Here is a 25,141-nt window from a genome sequence, read left to right on the forward strand (position 1 = left end):
TCTAAATCATTAAGGTTGGTGGGCTGTCGCTTGGCAACTCGGACCTTCAGCTCCCTCCATAGATTTTCGATTGGATTGAGGTCCGGAGACTGGCTGGGCCACTCCATGACCTTAATGTGGTTCTTCTTGAGCCACTCCTTTTTGCTTTTGCTGTATGCTTCGGGTTGTTGTCATGTTGGAAGACCCAACCACGACCCATTTTCAACTTCCTGGCAGAGGGGAGGAGGTTCTCCCTCAGGACTGCACGGTACATGGCTCCATCCATCTTCCCACTTATGCGGTGAAGTAGCCCTGTGCCCTTGGCAGAGAAACACCCCCAAAACATAATGCCTCCACCTCCATGCTTGACGGTGGGCACAGTGTTCCTGGGATCATAGGCAGCATTTTTCTTCCTCCACACATGACACACATGAGTTTAGGCCAAATAGTTCAATTTTGGTCTCGTCTGACCACAGAACCTTCTCCCAATCACTTTGTACATCTTTGAGGTGATCATTGGCATACTTTAGGTGGGCCTCCACATGTGCCTTCTTAAGCAGGGGTACCTTTCGGGCACTGCAGGATTTTAATCCATTGCAGCGCAAAGTGTTGCCAATTGTTTTCCTGGTGACTGTGGTCCCAGCTGCCTTGAGGTCATTCACTAACTCCCGCTGTATGGTTGCAGGCCGATTTCTCACAGTTCTCATGATCATTGCCACCCCACGAGGTGAAATCTTCTGTGGCGCACCAGACCGAGGTCTATTGATGGTCATGTTATACTTCTTAAATTTTCTCACAATTGCACCAATGGTTGTTACTTTAATACCCAGCATCTTGCTAATGTTTTTGTAGCCCATTCCAGATTTGTGAAGGTCAACAATCCTGTCTCTGAGGTCCTGAGAGAGTTCTTTGGTCTTACCCATGTTGGAGAGTTTGGAATCTGTCTGATTCTGTGAACAGGTGTCTTTCATACAGGTGATTAGTTAGAACAGGTGTCTTCAATTCAGGTAACAAGTTGATTGGGAGTGTCTAACTGGTCTGTGAAAGCCAGAACTCCTAATGCATACTAGGGGATCAAATACTTATTTCCCTCAATGAAATACAAATCAATTAATATATATTCTTTAAAGTTATTTTCTGGGTTTTCTTTTTGATATTCTGTCTCTCCATGTTAGAATACATTTACCATTAAAAGTATAGAATGATCATGTCTTTATTAGTGGGCAAACCAACAAAATCAGCAAGGGATCAAATACTTTTTACTCTCACTATATATATATATATATATATATATATATATATATATATATATATATATATATGAACTGGTTGTTTTTTATGACTAATGTTGGTAACAGATATTAGCTTTGTGCACTCTGCATAAGCATGATCGTTTGCATAATACCATAATCAAATTCATATATCCATAATCATTTCATATCTTATCATAGAGTGACAATGTCACGGTCAAAGAGATAGAGAGAAACATGCAAAAGGGTCAAGGGTAGAAATTAGTTGCTCACCTATAGGGGAAGACCTCGAAGTCAGGCTCTGTGCCCGGCACATTTCTCATAGCCATAGTGATGTTGTGGGCAAGTTTTCTGGCCATGCGTAGAGCCTCTGTAAACTCCTGCGAGTTAGTGAGGGGAGTGTGATACGCCATGAACCGAGAGGCTTCAGACACATACAGATAGACAGAGAGAGAGAGAGAGAGAGACTTTATTATTGGAGTTATCATTATAATTGATCAGTTCATCATTATTTCTAATGCGATGGAAATGTTGTAGTACCTTCAGTCAAAAAATTCTAAGCTGAACTTATGAGAGAGCTTGAGAGGGAAAGAGAGAGTGGCTTAGAAATACAGATAAAGAGCAAGAGAGAGATTCAATATTTTTAATTGACTTATAATTTCTTAATGCTAGTTTTTAGTGAGGTGGGTTATTATAATGCTAGTTTTGGGGCTAATCTTTTTATTTGAATGCTAATTTTTGGGGTAGCCTGTTTACTCTAATGCTAGTTTTTTGTGTCTGTTTAATACTAGTTTAATACCAGTCCGTTTACTCGAATGCTTCTTTTTTTTGGGGGGGGGGGGTTAATCTGTTTAATGCTCGTTTTTGGGTTAGTCTGTTTAATGCTAGTTTTTGGGTTAGTCTGTTTAATGCTAGTTTTTGGGTTAGTCTGTTTAATGCTAGTTTTTGAGTTAGTCAGTTTAATGAGTTAGTCAGTTTAATGCTAGTTTTTGAGTTAGTCAGTTTAATGCTAGTTTTTGAGTTAGTCAGTTTAATGCTAGTTTTTGGGTTAGTCAGTTTAATACTAGTTTTTTTGCAGTAGTCTGTTTACCCATTCTTTTGGGGGGTTGGCCTATTTAATGCTAGTTTTTTTTATCATTTTTATAATTTAGCCTTTTTACTGCTAGTTTTTGAGTTAATCTGTTTCCTCTGATGCTAATTTGTTTGCGTTAGCATGTTTAATGCCAGCATTTGGGTTAGTTTGTTTCCACTATTGTTAATTTTTTTTAGGTTAGTCTGTTTAATTCTAGGGGTTTTATAGTCTGTTTATTTTAATACTGGTTTTTGAGTTAGTCTGTTTACTGTAATACAGTACTAGTCTTTGGGTTAGTTAGTTTGTTTGCTATAATGCTAGTTTTAGGGTTAGTCTGTTTACTCATTCTTTTTTTGAGGGGTTAGCCTATTTAATGCTAGTTTTTTATTGTTTTTTATTTTAGTCTTTTTAATGTTAGTTTTAGAGTAGTTTTAGGGTATGCTAGTACTTTAATGCTAGTTTTAGTTAGTCTGTTTATTTTAATGGTAGATTTTGAGTTAGTCTGTTTACTTTAATGATAGTATTTGGGTTAGTCCGTTTAATGCTATTTTTTTCTGGGATTTTTTTTTTTTGTCTCATTAATGCTCGTTTTTTAGTTAACCTGTTTACTCTAATGCTAGACTTTAGGTTAGTTAGTTTGCTATAATGCTAGTTTTAGGGTTAGTCTGTTTATTCTAATGCTATTTTGGGGGTTAGCCTTTTTAATGCTAGTTTCTTTTTATTTCTTTCTCTTTTTTGTCTACTTAATGCTAGACTTTGGGTTAGTTTGTTTACTCTAATGCTAGTTTTTTTGGATTAGCATGTTTAATGCTAGTATTTGGGTTAGTTTCTTTCCTGTAATGATAATTTTTTTAGGTTAGTCAGTTTATTGCTAGTTTTTTGTTTATTTGTTCATTTGGTTTGCTATTCTGTTTATTTTAATACTAGATATTGAGTTAGCCTGTTTACGCTAATACTAATTTTTGGGTTAGTCTGTTTGTCCCTAGTTTTTGGATTAGTCTTTTTATTAAAGTGCTAGTTTTGGGGTTAGTGTGGTTAGTATATTTAATGCTTGGACCTCATTTATGTTTTTGTAACTTTACCTAATATTTCTCCCGTGACATTGTCCCGGACCACAGCTGTGTCATAAGCCCCCAAACCACTATGAGGTGGGGAAAAAACAAACTATAAACTCACCAAACCACAGCACAAACATTCTTTCCTGAGCATAGTCTTAGAAGCAGTTTATGAATAACAGAAGCTACATCATAAAGCTACAGCTGTACCAGATGATGCAGGTCTGTTCAATAATGGCATAACAAATATACACATTTTTATAAAATAACAGAATAAATATCTGTATATATTTCAAATCTACAAGCAAAGTTGAACCTTTATTTGCATCTGAATCAGTTCTTTTATGTGCTTTAGTGATTATGTAGTTCTGTGTCCTTTTGTTGCTCATACCCAGTCACAAACCGCATAAGCAACACAATTTCAGATGACTCAACAACTAAACAGTGTTTGAGGCAAGTGTATGATTATTTAGGAAGCAACTCTAATCCTGTTAACCACTTATAAAAGATATACAGGACAAAACAATGTTTTTCTTCATGGTTTCTTTGTTTTCAGTGTTACCCACCCTTTGGCACACTGTAAGCCTGGTCGGTCATTGAGGAAGATGGGGAGATACTTATTAAACTCCTGTACAGTTGGACGGAGGATGCCATTGGGTGGGGGTTTCATACACTTCTTCAAGCACTTAAGGAAATCTGGATAATTTAAAAAAAAAGAGTATAGTGAGTTTATAAATTATATAATATATTGATCAAACACGAACACGGCTGTGAGTCCAAATACTGTGTGATATGATACACACTCTCAGTGGAAGGACAGAAATTATTTTCATTGGGTCCGGAGCTGTAAATCCGACAACATTGGGTCTGAGGATTCAACCAGTCGATAAAATCGTCTACCCAAGAGGATGCTGGGATAGCCAAGTAGGATCTGAAGAAATCAAGGGCATCAAAAAAAAGCATATTTCAGACATGATTGTAAGCATTAATTTACGATTTTAATACCAGGTGGTTGTTTTTTTTCATTTTAACATTTTTTCAACAATCAGAAAATTTAATACAAAAAAAGTATTGTAAAATAGATAGCTTAGGTTCTTGAGGAAATGTTGTATGAAATGAAAATCTGTTTTAATATTTAAATGTAATTTATGTTTGAATGTTTTTTGTTGTAACTTTCTTAATGTCAACGAGAGCACATTTTTCAGATTCATGTTAATGAAGAATGTTTCTTCAGTTTTGGTTGAGAAATATACTTATAATAATAATAATAATAATAATAATAATAATAATAATAATATACCTGCCTTAGTATTTGTATAACTAAATTAAAATAAATAAATAAATAAATAAATAATAATAATAATAATAATAATAAGCCTGCCTCAGTATTTGTATAAATAAAATTTATTAAATAAATTAATAAATAATCAAAATAATAAATAATAAAATGATAAATAAATAATTTATGTATAACTTAAATAATAATAATAATAATAATATACCTGCCTTAGTATTTGTATAACTAAAATAAAAATTAATAATAATAAATAAATAATTTATTTATAACAAATTAATGTAATAATAATAATAATATACCTGCCTTAGTATTTGTTAACCAATTTTTTTAAATAAATTTAATTTCTGCCACTTTTTTCAAAGCTGATTCATTGGTACAAATCCTGCTGTAATAAATAAACCCTAAAGAGTGTCAATTTCAATGTGCAACTTAGCCATTTAAAGAAAAAAACTTTCAGGAAAATGACAATTACTAAGTTCAAGGGAACTATTCTACATTCCCATGACTCTATCATTTGCACTTTTCTCCTTATGTTGTTAAAAATTTATTAGCTATACCTTGACAAGGAAATGTTCATTGTCATCTTTCAAAAATGACCAAAAGCAAAAATTCATGGTCTAACCACACAAGCCCGAAGCAGGTATATGATTTTTTTTTAAAAATTGAACAAAAATATCACGCACAAATTAAATACATACAGTAAGCTTAATAACTGTAGCTAGGGAATGGCTCTAATACAACATGCTGACCTTGATATCTGCACTGTTCATATCATACTATTACATCAAATCTTTGTTTAAATTAGAAACTTTTTTGTCTCTTGCCCTGAGCAAAGTTTTTTTTAATACTGCTGTAAAAGAAATAGATAAAACTCCTGTCAGATCATAAAGTACCTTTCTAAGCCCAAGGTCATGATTATAGCATAAATGGTCAAAGGTAAAAATGTGTATCAGTGAACCCACAAATGTTCTGTCATATTTAACTGGAAATCTTTTTTTTAATCAATTTTTAGCCAATAATTCTCTCAGGCATCATGTGAACACTGTACGCTGCCTTTTCCCATGTTATTAAGCCCAGTAAACAGGCTAGCTATTATTGCAATGAGGATTACTTCCAAACTGGCATTAAACAGGTAAAGACAATTCTTAACATTTTTCTAAAGAGAATAACCTGCCAGCTAATATAAAGAACTAGTACTGGCTCACTCTTAAATTAGCGTAATACAGTAGTACATAGTCTAATCCAACATATAGAAATTTATTTCTATATAAACTCTATAAAACTTAACACATACATTTTGCTGAAACGAAGTAAACACTTTAATTTTAATTATGTTAAAGTGATTCAAATTGATCAAACAACATCTTGATACCTTGATATCTCAAGAAATATCAAGAAATTGTCTCTTAGGTGCTGTTAGTTGAAAGATGGCTATTAAGGGGTATATGTTATCTAAGTCCTCCTTTTGACAAGATCCTATTTGCTTACATACTCTACTATCATATTCTGAAACAGTGTAGAAGCACTGCATTTAATTCAGTACAAAACTATATGATTAGCTTTATTTTCAGTCCCTCGTTTCCTGCTATCACTGTATTTTATTTATTTTTATTCTTATCATTATTTATTTTTGTAACACACTCAGAAGAAACCGCAATAGTTAGCTAATGTTGCTCTGATCGCTAGGGAAGAGAGAGTATACCCTGCCTGAGAGCACAGCCAATTTTGCTCTCTTGGACTCCCGGCCCCAGATGGCTGTACACTCTCAGAAAATAAAGTACATTATGGTACCTTTATGGGTACAATGGCTTGTCACTTGGACAGGACCCTTGAAGGTACTTATTTGTACCCTTTATATACTGCTTGGGAACATGTATGTACCTTTGTGGCCCTAAAAAGGAACACATAGTTACCTTGAGGTCCAATAATAAACCCTGGGGGTACATTAGTGTAGACTGTACCTTGGGGGACAGAAATAGACTCCTACTGTACCCCTATTTCTGACAGCGTAGCATTATTGGGATTCGAACTCGTGATCTCCGGAGAATAGGACAAAAACGTTTTAGTTATGTCACTCAAGAACCTCCTGCTATTACTGTATTAAGCACACCATGAGAAAAGTTCTCAATTGTATTCAGCACTTTTAAATGTTAATCTACAGAAAAAATCGTGGGCACTGACCTGTTAGGAAATTCTGTGGCATACTGGATCTTCTGGGTGAGGGAGAACTTGTCACAGCCAACACTAGAACACACTGCATTCATTCCTGTGACATTTTCGAACTTGAATCCTTTTGTTGTGACAAAATACACAGGAACCCCAACCTCAAAGTACTTGTACAGGTAGGTGAAGTATGACAACATGTACGAGTCCTGTAAAAGTGAACAGGAGAAAAGGTTTGAGAAAGGTACAAGAAATGGTGAGGTTTGGTTTCTTTTCATTTTAACAAACTAGCTATTTTGCCATTTAGCTATTTCCTGAAAAATGGAACAAAAACCATGTGTTCATGGACAGTCCTGGTGTCCTGAGTGTTAACATTAGCTAGCTAGGATTTTACATGAAACCACGAGCAGTTGGCTAACAGGGAACGATATTCGAATGTTAAGAAAGTATTCAACAGATTTAAAGAAGGCTACACAGCAACATGTAAACAGTAAATCCCTTGAGGGAGTGCGGTTATAGGAAAATGATCAACAACAGGGTGGTACCGTATGATGGAGAGGTGTTCCACCGTATCCACCCCAAAGTTTATTATTTATCAAAAAACCTTCCTGACTGTTACAGAATGCTAGTACTGGAGACTCCTTCCATAAACGTTAAATAAGCATCTCTACAAGAAGCTTCATCATGGACACAATTATATATGACTTTTTTGTTAAATAATCATCATTTGGAACATCCAGATCCCTGTATAAGTTATTACTTATTGATTTGTGCTTACTTTTGGCATGGCCAACTCCTGATCCAAGCCCACCTTCACATAGAACATAAGGAAGATGGAGACGCAGAACATGAAGATGAACAGCATGAACTGCAGAGAGGAGCAAATTAAGTCAATTTTTGTTCTTGTCATGGGATTGCAACTGTGTACTTGATGCATCAGTGTAACAGGCCATACCACTACTATCCTGGAGATGGGGTGGAGCAGTGCTGGGGCATAATATTTCCGCATTATAGGGAGAAGGAAGCCCTGACTGGGTTTGGAATTACGTGGTTTCTTTACAGTGACACAACAAAATATGTCACAATGATTTGCATCTTGTCGGCGAGCATCGATAGACAGCAGTGCCACAAACGCAGTCATCTGCAGCACAAAGTCCAGGAGGACAGCTAAAGCAGCGTAGAGTGCAAAAGACTTCACGGCAGGCATTGTACTCAAAGCACCTGGAATCACACACACACATATATGATGGAGTATTAGATGGAGAATAGTGAGTGTGCGTGCAACTGTGAATCTAACCCCTGTGTACATCATTACCATCAATATCATCTAAGACTAAAACAATACGCATGAGTCATGATAACCTCCTGAGCAACAGATACCAGTAATATTACTAGTGATAACAAAGTAGATCTTATCACTTTGTTGATCCTGGCTGTTGCCAAGATGGTTTTGGAGGGATCTGTGGAGAAAACTTGAGCACAGGTTCCTAACCATGGTCAGGCAGACAGAAACTATCCACAAAGACGGTCAAAGTATGGACTAAGGAAGCCACCTCAGCCCTGCAGGACTGTTCTGAAGATACAGACTGGAGAGACACACAACAGCTGTCCTCTTGTATATTAACTTCTGCGCTGAGAGCATGACTGAGACAAAAACTGTTAGAGTGTTACCCAATCATAAACCGTGGCTCAACAGTAAGGTGTGGGCCCTGCTCAAAGCACGTGACTCTGTGTTTAAATCTGGGGATCTGCAGGCCTACAAAACAGTACGGAGAAACCTGAAGAGGCGCATCAGAGAGGCCAAGTGCAGGTACAAGCAGTACATAGAGGAACACTTAAACAGCAATAACTCCAAAGGTATGTGGCAGGGGATAAAAAGTCTGACTGGCTACAAGGACGGCAACATACTCACAAACCCCACAGACCGCAATCTGCCAGACACACTGAACCGCTTCTTTTCTCGCTTCGATCGATGAAACAGGGAGGCCAACATCCACCCAGCACTACCAGGGAAGGATGACCTCATACAGCTGCATCAACACCAGGTCAGATCCACCTTGCAGAGAGTCAACACAAGGAAAGCAGCTGGTCCAGATGGAGTCACTGGCAGGATCCTCAGAGACTGCGCAGACCAGCTAGCAGAGGTATTTACAACCATCTTCAACCTATCACTACAACAGTCCACAGTCCCCACTTGCTTGAAATCAGCTACCATCATCCCAATACCAAAGAAAGCACAGTGAACTGCCTCAATGACTATCGCCCAGTTGCCCTAATCCCCATCATCACTAAATGTTTCAAGAGACTCATCCTCTCTCACATTAAAACGGCCATCCCTGCTGACCTCGACCAACATCAGTACCCTTACAGAGCAAACAGGTCAACAGAGGATGCAATCATTACACCTCTCCACACAGCTCTCACACACTTGGATCAGAAAAACACCTACGTGAGAATGCTGTTTGTGGATTTTAGCTCCGCCTTTAATACAATTATTCCCCACAGGCTAGTTAATAAACTGAGTGACCTGGGCTTAGGCAGTTCACTGTGCATTTGGATATTGGATTTCCTAAGTAACAGACCACAGAATGTCAAGATTGGACTTTACACATCGTCCACGCTCATCTTGAACACAGGCACACCACAGGGGTGTGTCCTCAGCCCCCTCCTCTACTCCCTCTTCACGCATGACTGTTCCCCCATCCATATCAGTAACACCATTGTCAAATTTGCTGACAATACCATGATAGTGGGAATGATAACTAACAACAACAAGACAGCCTACAGGGAGGAGGTTCAGCACTTGACAAAATGGTGTTCAGACAATAACCTGGACTTAAACGTTTCAAAACCTAAGGAAATGATAGTGGGCTTTAGGAGATCGAGGCGCACCGAACACTCTGCCCTCTGCATATAAGGTGAGGAGGTGGAGAGGGAGGAAACCTTCAAGTTCCTCAGCGTCCACATCTCAGCTGATCTCACCTGGACCACAAACATCTCTCACCAGGTGGGGAAAGCCCAACAGAGGCTTTACTCCCTTAGGAAGTTAAAGCAAGCTCACCTCCCTCGCCACCTCTGCTGATCAACTTTTATCGATCTGCCATAGAGAGTTTCCTGACTTACTGTGGTATGGTGTGGTTTTCCAGTTGCACCGCAGAGGACAGAAAGGACCTGCAGCAGGTGGTGAGGGTGGCAGAGCGCATAATTGATACACCACTACCTCCCCTCAAAGACATTTACACTGACCGACTACAAAAGAAGGGCAGCTGTATTTTAAAGGACCATACCCATCCTGGACATCATCTGTACTCCCTACTGCCCTCTGGTAGGAGATACAGACTCACCAGAGCTGCATCAAACAGACTGAAAAACAGCTTCTACCCCCAAGCTGTCAGATGCGCAACCCCACCTACCCTGTCCCAACTCCATCAGTGAGGGTCAACAAACACCCTCCCTCAAGGAAAATGCCTATTTATTGCTTTTATGTCTATTTATTGTGTTTCTTTTTGTGTTATTTTGTTCTTATGCATCTATTTTATTCCCTGTTCCTTGCATTTTGCACTGCCAGTACCGAGAGCTGCTGAACTGTGTTTTATTGTTTCTAAAACAATGACAATAAAGTTCTATCTATCTATCTATCTATCTATCTATCTATCTATCTATCTATCTATCTATCTGTCTGTCTGTCTGTCTGTCTGTCTGTCTGTCTGTCTGTCTGTCTGTCTATGGTCCTGGGACACCTCCTGTCCTGTGCATTCTATCATTTTCTTTCCTCAGATTCGACTAATCAAGTGACTGTGAAATGAGTGTCCAAGACCAGGATTGCAAACCCATGAACTAGTTTTTGAGACACCGCAGATATCTCTTGGGATAACTTACCCAGAAAGAAACAGACAGATTCTGACATGCTGCAAAGGAGCATGCTGGGAGCGACATTTCCAAGGACTCGACCGATCTGCTCCTCTCGCTGCTCTCCTGGTTGGCGTACGTCTCTCTGAAAATACAGGAGGAGATATGACACATTTCCTCAGTACTATGGAAACGGAGATAAAGCTTACAAAGCAGAGATAAAAAAAAGTGAAATTGACTGATAACGAGAGGAACGGTGAGATAAAGCTACACAAGGAAAAGATAAACCTAATAGCGCTCAGCGACACTGTTCAAGAAATATCAATGGCTGAACCAAGAGCTAAACGCCCGGTCACACAGCACTCCGCGTCTATATCACGTACAAAAAGATACAAAAATCTGGTGGACGTGGTCGTAAGTGGTAATTTTTGGTCAATTTTGGCTTTGCCGTGCTTTGTACGGGGTATGGCCGTCGGCGGCTGTTTCACTGCTGCAGCACTGCCTAAGCACAGCTAACCAAGTCCAGCCACGTGTAAGGCTAAAAATAGGTTCGCACGTGTTCGAACGCAGGGAAAAAAACGACAAGTTACCACGGATAACCGCGGCCTCATCGCGTCTGTAGCACTGCCGATCACGTGTTGAGCGCGGACGTAAAACGGGCACTCCACTGCCATAGCACTGCCAAATCACAGGTAACCGCGGCTCAGCGTCGTTGGAAGAGCGGCTTGCTGCGCATATAAAAGCGGTCGCGCACGGCTGTGTGCAGGGCTGGTTTCAGTCTCTGCACAATTTCATCGTACATCGCAGGAGGCATCCTCATAAAGTTCTGAAAGGCTCTTGGATCTTCGTTACGCAGCTTGACCATGAGACGGTCGTAAAGCCCAAGCTGAGGTCTCCTCGCAATCCAGTCACGCACCCAGATGTTCCATACCACCCTCCTCCTCCTCCTCCTTCTTCTTCTTCTCTCAGCAAGGATATGTTGAGCCTGTATCAGTTGGTTCTGTTGGTGCTGGAGCATTAAGATGAGGACACCACAGTGTTGAGGGTTCATGTTCACCCCTTGACATCTAGACTGCAAGTGCCGAGGTCTCAGAAAATTAAGGTATTTATACATGCCGCAAATCAGAAGTGATGCAGAAGTGATTAGACAGTGATCAATCGAATTTAGAACTTGTTTGAGACGTCGTTTAACGGGCTTAGACAGTGCTATGTACGCGGAAAAATCCATTTCTCAGTGATAAGCCGCTAAACACACGCTATATCCCGTGATACCAACACGTAACACCCGTCCGATGACCGTGCTCTGCCCGTGATAGACCGCCAAACTTTCGCGTCTTACCACGTCTCCCCAAGTTTTAATAACAGCCGGGACACTGATTATCGCGTGTTTTTCACGTGTGTTGCACGTCTTTACCACATGTGCCGGCCGTGGTTGTCCGCGGTCTAAAGTTTTGAGCAGTCCAAAACTTTTTGCCGCGTCCGACGCCGTTCCGATTTTCCCCTGCGTCCTGTCACGTCTGTATATCGACTGTAACACGTCTTAACTTCGACATCAACATCAACACGAACAACATCGTCTGCTTCACGGGAGAGCACTTTTTGACGGGTTTTGGCCGTGATAAAGCCGTAAAGCGCTGTGTGACCGGGCCTTAAAGATCAGTAGTTACAAACAGATTTGTGAGAGATACCTGATACTCCAGAACAAATATGAAGATGTTATCAGCTCCGACAGCCAGGACAAGGAAGGGGACCACTTGCAGAATGACTAGTGAGGATGGGATTCCTATCCAAGCATAGAAACCCATGGAGGCCAGGACCGAGCAGCCTACTACCAGTATACCCCCCAGGCCAACAAGGAACTTTGAGTCAACCTGATGATCAGAGCAAATGTGACAACAAGGAAATCAATTCGGTAAAAAAAAAAACTCCCATCAGTGCTTCCCTGTACACTGACTCCCACTATATTTTTGCTAAAGGTGTGTTGGGTTATTTATTAAGATATCAAGCAAATATATAACCACTTCAGTGATTTGAGTATAATCAGTGCAATGTCATGATTAGATATGTTGGTACTTCCCATCCATTCATTAATCATTTTTGCCACTTTCAGTATGCGGCTGAGACTGAGGGACTTTCCTCGAAGGGGAATCTGTAACTCAGACACGGCTGTAGTGTTGACAGCAATGAGTTGGCGGGAAGTACGCCAAGTAAAGGTGATTTTGTTGGACTGTTTGAAAGCCAAGAGAATTAACCTCAACCCTGGGCCTCACCTTCAACGCTTAACCACAAGTCCTACGAATATGAATGAATGAGAACCTCCTGACTCACCAGTATTCGTCTGAAGGATGAGTATTCCCCCAGAGCTAAGGCAATGTACAAAAAGATGACTGCATAGCTGATCATAAAGATGGGGATATCCTCATTTGTAGTTCTGTTGATTTCATCTTCTAAAGATCTCTGAGGGACAATAAAGCATCAGGAATTGGGAATGAAATCAAAGTGTACAGTATATTGAGAGACTTTTTCCATTTTGAGAGAAATGTAATGACCAAACTTTGGTTCTGGGCCAAGATCATGAATACAAGAGATGAATTTATACAATAAATATAATATTTCAAAGCTCACCTCAGCCATGTAGGCGAATGTAAAGTTAGTGCTGTTATTTTTCTGGTACTCCTGTACTATGTTCAAGAATCTTGATTCCCATTCTTGCACCACTTTGAACTTTGGGTCGTCACGTGGATAGTTATTCAGAGAAAAAGTGAGGATGAATGCTTCAGCAGTTGTGTAGTTTTCATCTAAAAGCAAGCCATACCATAAGTCATAAACCAGTTACCCATATAAGGACCTGTGTGACAATGATGATCTGTCTTTCTGTCTGTCTTACTTACTTTCATATCCTCCCACGGCCAAGAAAGGAAACACAGGTCCTCCGTATTCAGCCATGCAGCTCATGCCAAGTGCAGTGATGTCTTTAAAAGACAGTGGAGAGCTGTGAAGAAGAGAAGTCAATGTTAAATCCACTGGCAAGAATGTGAATCAGTTGCAATTCAAATGAGACTTACTTGGCGCAGTAAATAAAATGATCTCTCCAGTCAACTTCTTTAGTCACACCGAGCTCGGTCATGTTAGCCTTTGCATTCAGGTTATCAATGCTGTTTTGGAAGTACTGAGGAAGACTGTTGACAGCACAGTCAGAAAGAGCAGGATTTACTGGATTGAGTGGAGCGTAGCACACATCCTTAAGGCTCGTAGTTTTGTTCAGGTCATCAGACCAGAACTCAATTGCCTGGATTCTCTCTTGAAGCGCCAATAGTTGCAAAATAAGCTCTGGGGAAAAGAGCAAGATTTAGCAATACAGAATACAGTATTTTGGTATTTAAGGTATATAACATATTATTCTATACACATTCACTGGATATGAGTGATCACGCACTCTGATTGATTACTCTAATAGTAGGATATCAGCTCATATACTGTAAGTAGAGGAAAACAAAATGGCGGCACATGTTGCTGAACCAACCGAAGAGGAAATAAAAACTACTGGAAAACAAAACCCCAAAAAATACAACAAAAAAAAGCAACAAAATATGGAAGGAAAGTATTTCATGGTAAGAACATATCTTTTTTTATTTTTTTTCAAGAATTATTATAAAAATAAAAATAAAAAATAAAAATGCTCTGTTTCTCAAAATCCAGTGAATGTGGGTATAATAAAACATTTACTCCACTCAATCCTGTCATACATGGCTTATAGCTATCAGCTCATGTACGATTTGATTTGGTGGAATAACTGTTAATTATAGTATTAAGGTATTAATTATGTTTTATTCCTTGTATACCATAGCAATTTGCCAATGAGTAGCTACTCTTTTTATTTATTCCTGAACAACATGTTGCACTTTTTAACCATTTGTAGTTACCCTTACTAACGTGAAACATGTTCAAGGCAAGTTAATTCCTGTTACCATTTTTCTTATAGCAGGTGTAGACAGTTGTTCCTTTACTAATTTCTCTTTTTTCCTCTATTTTGAAGTTATTTAAAACAAACAAAAAAAAAAACCCTTCAGCTTCTCATGTTACCTAGAAACTGCCAAACACTAAATCCTCTGACATGACAACATTCCCATGGTGCTGACACTGGAGACTCCTTCCATAATGTTAAACAAACATATTTTTACAGAAAACCTTACATCGACAATTAGATGTTTATCTTTGTTACATCAAAAAAAAACTGGTTTATTAGACTAGTGCCTGTGCATTAGCTGTTAATATAGAAATGATAACATATTAGATTATGTGCATTGATATAAACCTGTGATTTGCATTATAGCCAGCACTACTGCCAGAGCAGCTGTTATATTAAATTATTCAACACCCTCTGACCAATCAGAATAAGGAATACACCAGCACTGTGGTATAAGTAAGTGAAAATAGAAATAGAAAGTGTGGAATATAGCAGCCCTCAGGGGTAGCACTGAAAACCAATGTGTTATGTTACTGTGACAAGTATCTCTAAGCTTCAAAACTGACGTAACTAAAGCCATTTTAATGCAACTCTGAGACACTTGAATTAAATACTAACCTTTAGAGATGAGGCCACTGAACTTTGTTTTGCCAAATAGGAGGGAGTCATACACATAGCCTTTTCTGCCTGGAGCTGTCAGGATCAGCTGGTTGGTACGAAAGAAGGGGGTAAAATGCTGGTCATAGAAGGCCTTCTCACGCATAGCACGGCTTTCGGGAGCTGACCAAAGCTGAACAGGATCAGTAGTCAGTTCTATGTAAATCAGCCCAATTGAAAATATCATCACTACAACCAGACATACAAGAATTACAGTCACTGGGTACCTAGCCATTATAGTTCCCCAAGTCCGAAAGAGTGAACCCAGGAATTCTTGAACAGCTAGACTTGCACGTTCAGAGCATGTGACATCATTGGGATCCACTGTTTGGTTATAATCCACTTCATTTGCGTTTTTGTCTTTGCCCCTTTTTGACACCTTACTCTTCCTGGTGTGGAAGGCAAACTTCGCCACAAGGAAAATGAGGAACAGGAGGGACAAAAATATAAAGATAATGAGGCAGATGAAGAGGATGCCGTTCATTCCACCGATCATGAAGCTAGTATCATCGGGTAAAATTTGAGGTAAAGAATCTGAAGAGCAAGTAGCCGGACAGTCCTGGCAAGAGCACTCTGCTTCCCCAGAGGGTGATGTTTCATTACAGCCTATAGCCAAGCCTGCATATGGAACCATTCCTGCTGGTACCTGTGAGGTCTCATTAGGTGGTATGAGTCTAAAATCAATATCAAGTGGAGCCAGACCGTTGCTTGTGTCACCCTGGAAATCTAACCAATACTGAGGCGTGCACCGCTTATGACCATATTGGCCACACATGGTAGCAATAGCGTATCCACCTGTTGCTGGAATCCGTACATTCTGGCAGGAGCTGAAAGACGCATCGGCGAAGCTAGTGGAAACGTAGGCCTGGTATGCAACCACGCCATCTTTCGACACTCCGTCCTTTGTGACATTCTCAGTTCTGGTGATGTTGATTACCTGGCTCTGGTTGGGGCTACAGGTGGTGATGCAGTGCATGTGAGCGAAATTGTAAGCACAGGATGGGCATCGGACCAGCAATGCTTTGGATAGCGTCAGGCTGCTTTCTAGGGCCTTCAGCTGAGGAATGGTGCAGCAGGCAAATGTTTCACCCTCACCTCTGTCCAACATAGGACAAACCTCCTTCAACAGCTGGTAGTGTTGGCCTCCTACTAAACTTGCATTCTGATAACTTTTGCAGGGTATCCTTGCAGGGATCAGGGAGCCATTAACAGGAATGTTGGGGTTTTGACCACAGTCATCATACATCACACAGACACCAGATTGAGGCTGAGCATCACAAAGCACCTGCAACAGACAAGGTGATGAGAAGGATTTGAAGGAAGAGTAACTTGAAATAGGTCTAATTGCTATGCACTACGTATTAACCACTAGAGCTAGAAACAAGGTAGAAATAAAACTTGGCAAAACACAGACATATGCATATATTATTTTATATATACTGTATATCTAAAGGCTGGAAGGTTGAGGTGAGTGCATGGCCTTGAAAACAACAATTGCAGCTATTGAAACTTCGTTTCATGCCAACTCATGTGTTTTCCTCGTTCTGACGGGTGCTCCCAACAAGTAGTCATATACGAGTAGCAATGATAAGATATGCCAAGTCATATAATTAACCAAAAAGGCAGGACATTCAATAGAATCATATGAAGTGAATTTCAGGGATTTGCTTTTTTTTCTTCTATTCCCAACATTTCATCATTTATAGTAAATAGATGTAAATATCACAATATTAATATAAATATCAGTCTGAAATGTAGCAATCAGACTCGACAGCTTTAAAAGTCTGTGCTTAATATTATTGAATCTGAAACGTTTTCTACTTAAAAAAATGTTTACAGTTAAGAACTTATTAACTGGTTACTTGTCAATTCTATAGTCACTAAAAATGTACTATATTCTATTAAAGCCAGGTGTAGTTTGAAAGTAAAACACTTGAATGCAAATAGAGTCCATTTTAATGCAAACATAGTACATATTACAAATGCCAGATTAAAATGATTAACATTTCTGCCATTTTTTTAGTGACACTGAAATTTCCGACACAGTAAAAAGCCAAAAATGTTTCCCATGCGCTTATTCCATACTTAGAATTTTACAGAATTTGTGACCACATACTGTAGTTTTAAATTTCATCAGAAATGTTAATATATAGTGTTGAAATTTTCCAATCTGTACAGTACAGAGTTGCATATATTTGAAGGATGACATACCAAATATGCAGCCAATGTTAGAAAGATGACACTGTCGTCCCACTTCTTTGCGACGACCCCCATTCTGTGATGTTCTGAAAGTAAATGCCAGGTGACTGGAGTGTTACATCGAACAGGGAGAGAAAAGAGAGAGAGAAGAGGCGATGGGATAAACTGGTATCCAGGGATATGTGAGACAGTAGAAATAAATAAGGAGATGATACTTCCAGCCCTCCTCAATGAAGCTGTATGAGATATCGACTATGGCCTGTTTCTTATCTGGCCTGATGTGTTCGCTGCCAATCACGATGCGCAAACCTAATATGCTTGTTTGATTATTAACTTTTGGGAGGACACTGAATTCAAGGTATCAGTGAAGCAAACAAACAATAAAAAAATCTACTTTCCAAAAAAAAGAAAGAAAGAAAGAAAGAAAGAAAGAAAAAATATCTCACAACGCCCTTATACCCCTCTGTTCCCAAAATAAATAAATAAATAAGCTTGGGAGGGTTTTTTTGGGATTGATGAGTGCGACACCGATACTCACAACTGACACTCAAATCCTCGATACTGATTCTCAGAGCTGAAAGGAAAATGTGATCAAATGCACTTCGATACACATTTCCTTGTTCTTTCTGTTTTATTTAAAAGAAATCTTTAGATGCAATAAAAATACTATAAGCAATAAAATTATGATAAACATGATGGTGAGTTTTTCATGTACCATTAAGCAATTAATTAGGATTTAATAATAATAATAATAATAATAATAATAAAAAAATATTTTACTGTCTCTCAGCATTTGGAAAATTGAGGGAAAGATTTCCAATGAATGATGTATCATGAATATTCATGTTCCTTTGCCTGCTAGTTTGCTTTTTATTTATATATTTGTGCTAATTTGTACTGTACACATATATTCTAGAGGTGTAACATTGTGCCACTATCTGTATCTATTTAGCACTCCAAACATCCGTGTCCATATAAAACCAAAATGGGTGTGGCCAAAGGGGTTCTTTATCTGTAAAGACAGTTTCTCAACCTCAGCTTCATCATTTCAGTTCATAATTAGGTCATAATGAGGTAATCATATCATTTACTTCCTTCACTTTGTCTAAGATAATTTTTCCTCTATTACTATCATAGTATTGCTCAAATTTCAAATTTGACTTATTTTTCATATATCTCCAATATTTAGTACTAGCAGGTTACCCAGTGTTGCCTGGCTTTTGCAAAATTCCGGGTTGCCTCCAGACTTCCATGTCAAATTTGGTGAAGATCGGCCAAGAAAGGGTGATGTTAACCCAAGACAAACAAAAATCCAAACATCCACCACCCAGGGGCCCACCGGGGACCCCCTGGGGCCCAAATATGGAATTTCTGAGTTCTGCCAAATTGTGGCTATCTCCTGTACCTACGTGCCAAGTTTAGTGAAGATCTGTCGAAAGTTTGTGTTCATAAATGTAACGTGAAAGGCATTGAGGGAGTGGGTGGGTGGATGTTGTGTCCCCAGGGACCTCCTTAGGGCCCGTACATGAATTTTGTTTATATCTGCAAAATTCTGGGTCATCCCCAGACCTACTTGCCAAATTTGGTGAAGATCCATCGAGAAATGGCAACGTTAGCTCAAAACAAACAAACAAACAAACAAACTTTGCTGCTTATTATAGTTAAGGGGTTTTTTTGGGGGGGGTTATGGGGGTTTTTGTATCTCAGGCTAGGAAATTTTCTTATCTTTTATGTTTAGTATTATAAGTTTAACAATGGCAGCACGGTGGTGTAGTGGTTAGCGCTGTCGCCTCACAGCAAGAAGGTCCTGGGTTCGAGCCCCGTGGCCGGCGAGGGCCTTTCTGTGCAGAGTTTGCATGTTGTCCGCGTGGGTGTGCTCCGGTTTCCCCCACAGTCCAAAGACATGCAGGTTAGGTTAACTGGTGACTCTAAATTGACCGTAGGTGTGAATGTGAGTGTGAATGGTTGTCTGTGTCTATGTGTCAGCCCTGTGATGACCTGGCGACTTGTCCAGGGTGTACCCCGCCTTTCGCCCGTAGTCAGCTGGGATAGGCTCCAGTTTGCCTGCGACCCTGTAGAAGGATAAAGCGGCTAGAGATGATGAGAAGTTTAACAATTAGTATTGAGGATTTTTAACATTAGGAGAGTATGTATATTTAGCTTTTATATCAGGTGAAGAGCCATATTTGTGGAAACTGATATTAAACCATTAAAAAAAAATTGTCTCAAATTTCGAGATCTGAAGATATATATATATATATATATATATATATATATATATATATGGGGCAGCACGGTGGTGTAGTGGTTAGCGCTGTCGCCTCACAGCAAGAAGGTCCTGGGTTCGAGCCCCGTCGCCGGCGAGGGCCCTTCTGTGTGGAGTTTGCATGTTCTCCCCGTGTCCGCGTGGGTTTCCTCCGGGTGCTCCGGTTTCCCCCACAGTCCAAAGACATGCAGGTTAGGTTAACTGGTGACTCTAAATTGACCGTAGGTGTGAATGTGAGTCTGAATGGTTGTCTGTGTCTATGTGTCAGCCCTGTGATGACCTGGTGACTTGTCCAGGGTGTACCCTGCCCTTCACCCATAGTCAGCTGGGATAGGCTCCAGCTTGCCCGCGACCCTGTAGAACAGGATAAAGGGGCTACAGATAATGAGATGAGATATATATATATATATATGTATATATATACAACCCCAATTCCAAAAAAGTTGGGACAAAGTACAAATTGTAAATAAAAACGGAATGCAATAATTTACAAATCTCAAAAGCTGATATTGTATTCACAATAGAACATAGACAACATATCAAGTGTTGAAAGTGAGACATTTTGAAATTTCATGCCAAATATTGGCTCATTTGAAATTTCATGACAGCAACACATCTCAAAAAAGTTGGGACAGGGGCAATAAGAGGCTGGAAAAGTTAAAGGTACAAAAAAGGAACAGCTGGAGGACCAAATTGCAACTCATTAGGTCAATTGGTAATAGGTCATTAACATGACTGGGTATAAAAAGAGCATCTTGGAGTGGCAGCGGCTCTCAGAAGTAAAGATGGGAAGAGGATCACCAATCCCCCTAATTCTGCGCCGACAAATAGTGGAGCAATATCAGAAAGGAGTTTGACAGTGTAAAATTGCAAAGAGTTTGAACATATCATCATCTACAGTGCATAATATCATCAAAAGATTCAGAGAATCTGGAAGAATCTCTGTGCATAACGGTCAAGGCCGGAAAACCATACTGGGTGCCCGTGATCTTCGGGCCCTTAGACGGCACTGCATCACATACAGGCATGCTTCTGTATTGGAAATCACAAAATGGGCTCAGGAATATTTCCAGAGAACATTATCTGTGAACACAATTCACCGTGCCATCCGCCGTTGCCAGCTAAAACTGTATAGTTCAAAGAAGAAGCCGTATCTAAACATGATCCGGAAGCGCAGACGTCTTCTCTGGGCCAAGGCTCATTTAAAATGGACTGTGGCAAAGTGGAAAACTGTTCTGTGGTCAGACGAATCAAAATTTGAAGTTCTTTATGGAAATCAGGGACGCCGTGTCATTCGGACTAAAGAGGAGAAGGACGACCCAAGTTGTTATCAGCGCTCAGTTCAGAAGCCTGCATCTCTGATGGTATGGGGTTGCATTAGTGCGTGTGGCATGGGCAGCTTACACATCTGGAAAGACACCATCAATGCTGAAAGGTATATCCAGGTTCTAGAGCAACATATGCTCCCATCCAGACGACGTCTCTTTCAGGGAAGACCTTGGATTTTCCAACATGACAATGCCAAACCACATACTGCATCAATTACAGCATCATGGCTGCGTAGAAGAAGGGTCCGGGTACTGAACTGGCCAGCCTGCAGTCCAGATCTTTCACCCATAGAAAACATTTGGCGCATCATAAAATGGAAGATATGACAAAAAAGACTTAAGACAGGTGAGCAACTAGAATCCTACATTAGACAAGAATGGGTTAACATTCCTCTCCCTAAACTTGAGCAACTTGTCTCCTCAGTCCCCAGACGTTTACAGACTGTTGTAAAGAGAAAAGGGGATGTCTCACAGTGGTAAACATGGCCTTGTCCCAACTTTTTTGAGATGTGTTGTTGTCATGAAATGTAAAATCACCTAATTTTTCTCTTTAAATGATACGTTTTCTCAGTTTAAACATTTGATATGTCATCTATGTTCTATTCTGAATAAAATATGGAATTTTGAAACTTCCACATCATTGCATTCCGTTTTTATTTACAATTTGTACTTTGTCCCAACTTTTTTGGAATCGGGGTTGTATATATATGGGGCGGCATGGTGGTGTAGTGGTTAGCGCTGTCGCCTCACAGCAAGAAGGTCCTGGGTTCGAGCCCCATGGCCGGCGAGGGCCTTTCTGTGTGGAGTTTGCATGTTCTCCCCGTGTCCGTGTGGGTTTCCTCTGGGTGCTCCGGTTTCCCCCACAGTCTAAAGACATGCAGGTTAGGTTAACTGGTGACTCTAAATTGACCGTAGGTGTGAGTGCGAATGGTTGTCTGTGTCTATGTGTCAGCCGTGTGATGACCTGGCGACTTGTCCAGGGTGTAGCCTGCCTTTAGCCCGTAGTCAGCTGGGATAGGCTCCAGCTTGCTTGCAACCCTGTAGAACAGGATAAAGGGGCTACAGATAATGAGATGAGATATATATATGCTGGGTGCGATTTGCTGGGGGGGATCATCCCCCCCCCTCTGGTTTTTATCTCTGCTGAAAAAAAATCCTCGGGGACAACCCCATCAATAAGACAAACAAACCAAAAAAAAGTTGACATGACAGGCATGTTGTGACACAGTTTTCTATGGTCTACATTGCACTCACTTTCAAAATGACCCGAAGTGGCAGCTTTGATGTTCACGAACGTCCCCAGCAAATAGATACATTGTAGATAATAACAATATCTTTGCGTTCTCATAGAACGCAAAGATATTGTTATTATCTACAATGTATCTGCAGGGATGCAAACAGCGCGCCTTTTGGCGGATGCCGCCTTTTTCACGGCCGATTTTTTTTTTTTAGGGGGGGCGTTGGAGTGTCTGATTATAATTTCAAAGTAAATTCTGTATTAAAATTACTAAATAAGCAAATCCGTTACAGTCCATGAAACAGGAAGTATAAGGATGAGGAAAAAAAAACAGTTTAAATCGGAAAGCTGCGCACAATGTGAACTGCGCCATCAGAGCAAACTGTTCATTTAGTATTCATGTATTTTAGTGATTTTCGAGTCACTGTCCATTTAATCCGGAGGGAGAGAAACATCACAGCAACGCGACAAGCAATGCGAACTTTGTTGTGTTAGTGTTCGTGTATTTAGTCAGAGAGATAGGAAGATGAATTTACTGTACTATCTCTGGTTTAGTGTTCGTTTTCATTTAGTGTTATTCATTTGATATCATCGGATGTTATTGAGCTGTGAGCCTATTGTTACCTTAATTTTGTGACGCTTCATGATTTAAAAAAAAAAAACATCCCCCCTTCTGGTTTTTTGACAAATTGCACCCTGTATATATGTATATATATATATATATATGATCCCTACAGGTATGTGGTGAAAGTAGAAAGGAGGTTGAGTTGGGTTTGGAGAGCTGGAGGTATGCATTGGAATGAAGAGGAATGAAGGTGAGCAGTAGCAAGACAGAATACGTGTGCATCAGTGAGAATGGGGATGAGAGTGTAGTGAAGATGCAAGGAGTAGACATAAAGAAAGTTGGTGAATTCAAGTACCTGGGGTCAACTGTGCAGGAAAATGGAGGCTGCGATAATGAGGTGAGAAAGAGAGTGCAGGCAGGGTGGAGCAGCTGGAAAAGGATTTCGGGAGTCATTTGTGAAAGGAAAGTCCCAGCAAAAGTAAAAGGTAAGATGTATAAGACAGTAGTGAGACCAGCTGTGATGTATGGATTGGAGACCATACCCTTAACGAAGAGACAGGAGGCAAAGTTGGAAGTGGCGGAGTTGAGGATGTTAAGGTTTGCAATGAGAGTGACAAGGTTGGACAGGATAAGGATGCGGAAGACAGGGAGCAATGGAGACGAAAGATCCGCTGTGGCGACCCCTAATCGGGAGCAGCCAAAAGAAGAAGATATATATATATATATATATATATATATATATATATATATATATATATATATATATATATATGAACATTGTGATTTGATGTTAATAAACATCATATACATCATCTTTGCTTGTCCTGCAAACTTCATATCTGATCTCTAGTGTCAGTCAGACATCCTGTCAACCTTTCTGGTAAAGTATTTGAACAAATAATGTACATCCTATCTGTATTTGTATCCATTTATACCACATTATGTTTTTCCTCAATAATTTATTCGTATTTGGTTACGTCCCAGCTATATTCCTATAGTGACAGAGCTTATAGAAGGCAAACATAAATATCAGTATTTCAATCTGGATGTTTGTCTGAAACATGAATATCAGCCTTTAAAACGCTTTAAAAGTCAATAGAGAGTGTAGAAAGAGTATAGAGAGTTTTTAACCTGCTCAAAATACAACAATACTACTTGATGTAGGGAATAAAACATGATGGAGAATGCTGTTGTAGGAAAATAATGGTGGTGTGATGAAGCAGAGTTACTGTTACCACACCACAGTTTATTATTTTCCAATCACTGCATGTCCCAAAGTAGCTTATGCCTCTTATACCACAGCAATGTTTCCCTTTCTTGAAATTATTAATAGAGAAAACCAGTTTGTTGTTAGGTTTGCAGCTGCACTATTATCAGAGCTGTTGGTAGAGAAAATTAATCAGCACTTTCTCACCAATCAGAATCGAGTATTCATCAGAACTGTAGTATTAAGCTCTATGAATAATTGTAATGTTGGGGGAAATTGTTTTGAGATTTACATCAAGTCACAATTATTTATATAGCATTTATAATTTATATTATAAATATACACAACCCCAATTCTGAAAATGTTGGGACATTGGTTAAAACGTAAATAAAAACAGAATGCACATGAATGTAATGAGTTGCAAATCCTTTTCACCCTATGTTCTATTGATTACAATACAAAGATGAGATGTTTAATGTTCAAACTGATCAACTTTATTGTTTTTTGTAAATATACTCTCGTTCTGAATTTGATGCCTGCAACACATTCCAAAACGGTTGGGATGGGGGCATGTTTACTCCTGTGTCACATCACATTTTCTTTCATTAAGCATTTGCGAAATGAGGACGCTAACTGTTGAAGTTTTGAAAATGAAATTCTTTCCCAATCTCACTTGATATACGACTTCAGTTGTTCAACAGTCTGGGGTCTCTGTTGTCGTATTTTGCACATCAGAATGCACCACAGATTTTCAATGGGAGGCAGGCAGGGCAGTTTAGCGCCCACACTCTTTTACTACGAAGCCACGCTGTTGTAACACGTGCAGAATGTGGTTTGGCATTGTCTTGCTGGAATAAGTAGGGACGTCCCTGAAAATGACATCGTCTGGATGCAGCATATGTTGCTCCAAAACTTTTACGTATGTATATTTCAGCATTAATGGTGCCTTCACAGATGTGCAACTTAACCATGCCATGGGCACTAACACAACCCACATATCATCACAGATTTTTAACTTTTTGCTGGTAACAATCTGGAGGGTCTTTTTCC

At 39.6% G+C, this 25,141-nt stretch overlaps 2 protein-coding genes across 2 annotated transcripts in view; one reads left to right on the forward strand and one right to left on the reverse strand.

Annotated features, from left to right (window-relative positions):
* Positions 1-17,563, reverse strand: part of npc1l1 (NPC1-like 1) — a 28,276-nt gene extending 10,713 nt beyond the window's left edge. Inside the window, exons 1-15 of the mRNA XM_060931014.1 lie at positions 17,501-17,563; positions 15,251-16,574; positions 13,731-13,995; positions 13,557-13,657; positions 13,291-13,463; positions 12,994-13,122; positions 12,354-12,536; positions 10,696-10,810; positions 7,772-8,037; positions 7,595-7,684; positions 6,835-7,025; positions 4,160-4,287; positions 3,923-4,052; positions 3,384-3,442; positions 1,503-1,653 (exon numbers count right to left, since the gene is read on the reverse strand). Coding sequence (XP_060786997.1) covers positions 1,503-1,653; positions 3,384-3,442; positions 3,923-4,052; positions 4,160-4,287; positions 6,835-7,025; positions 7,595-7,684; positions 7,772-8,037; positions 10,696-10,810; positions 12,354-12,536; positions 12,994-13,122; positions 13,291-13,463; positions 13,557-13,657; positions 13,731-13,995; positions 15,251-16,574; positions 17,501-17,563 — 3,368 coding nt within the window. The remainder of the gene's footprint in view (positions 1-1,502; positions 1,654-3,383; positions 3,443-3,922; positions 4,053-4,159; positions 4,288-6,834; positions 7,026-7,594; positions 7,685-7,771; positions 8,038-10,695; positions 10,811-12,353; positions 12,537-12,993; positions 13,123-13,290; positions 13,464-13,556; positions 13,658-13,730; positions 13,996-15,250; positions 16,575-17,500) is intronic.
* Positions 17,564-18,557: 994 nt separating this feature from the next.
* Positions 18,558-25,141, forward strand: part of LOC132892702 (izumo sperm-egg fusion protein 1) — a 38,440-nt gene continuing 31,856 nt past the window's right edge. Inside the window, exon 1 of the mRNA XM_060931015.1 lies at positions 18,558-18,562. Within this exon, the coding sequence (XP_060786998.1) occupies positions 18,558-18,562 (5 nt within the window). The remainder of the gene's footprint in view (positions 18,563-25,141) is intronic.

Source organism: Neoarius graeffei, chromosome 10, assembly GCF_027579695.1.
Source record: "Neoarius graeffei isolate fNeoGra1 chromosome 10, fNeoGra1.pri, whole genome shotgun sequence".
NCBI lineage: Eukaryota > Metazoa > Chordata > Actinopteri > Siluriformes > Ariidae > Neoarius > Neoarius graeffei.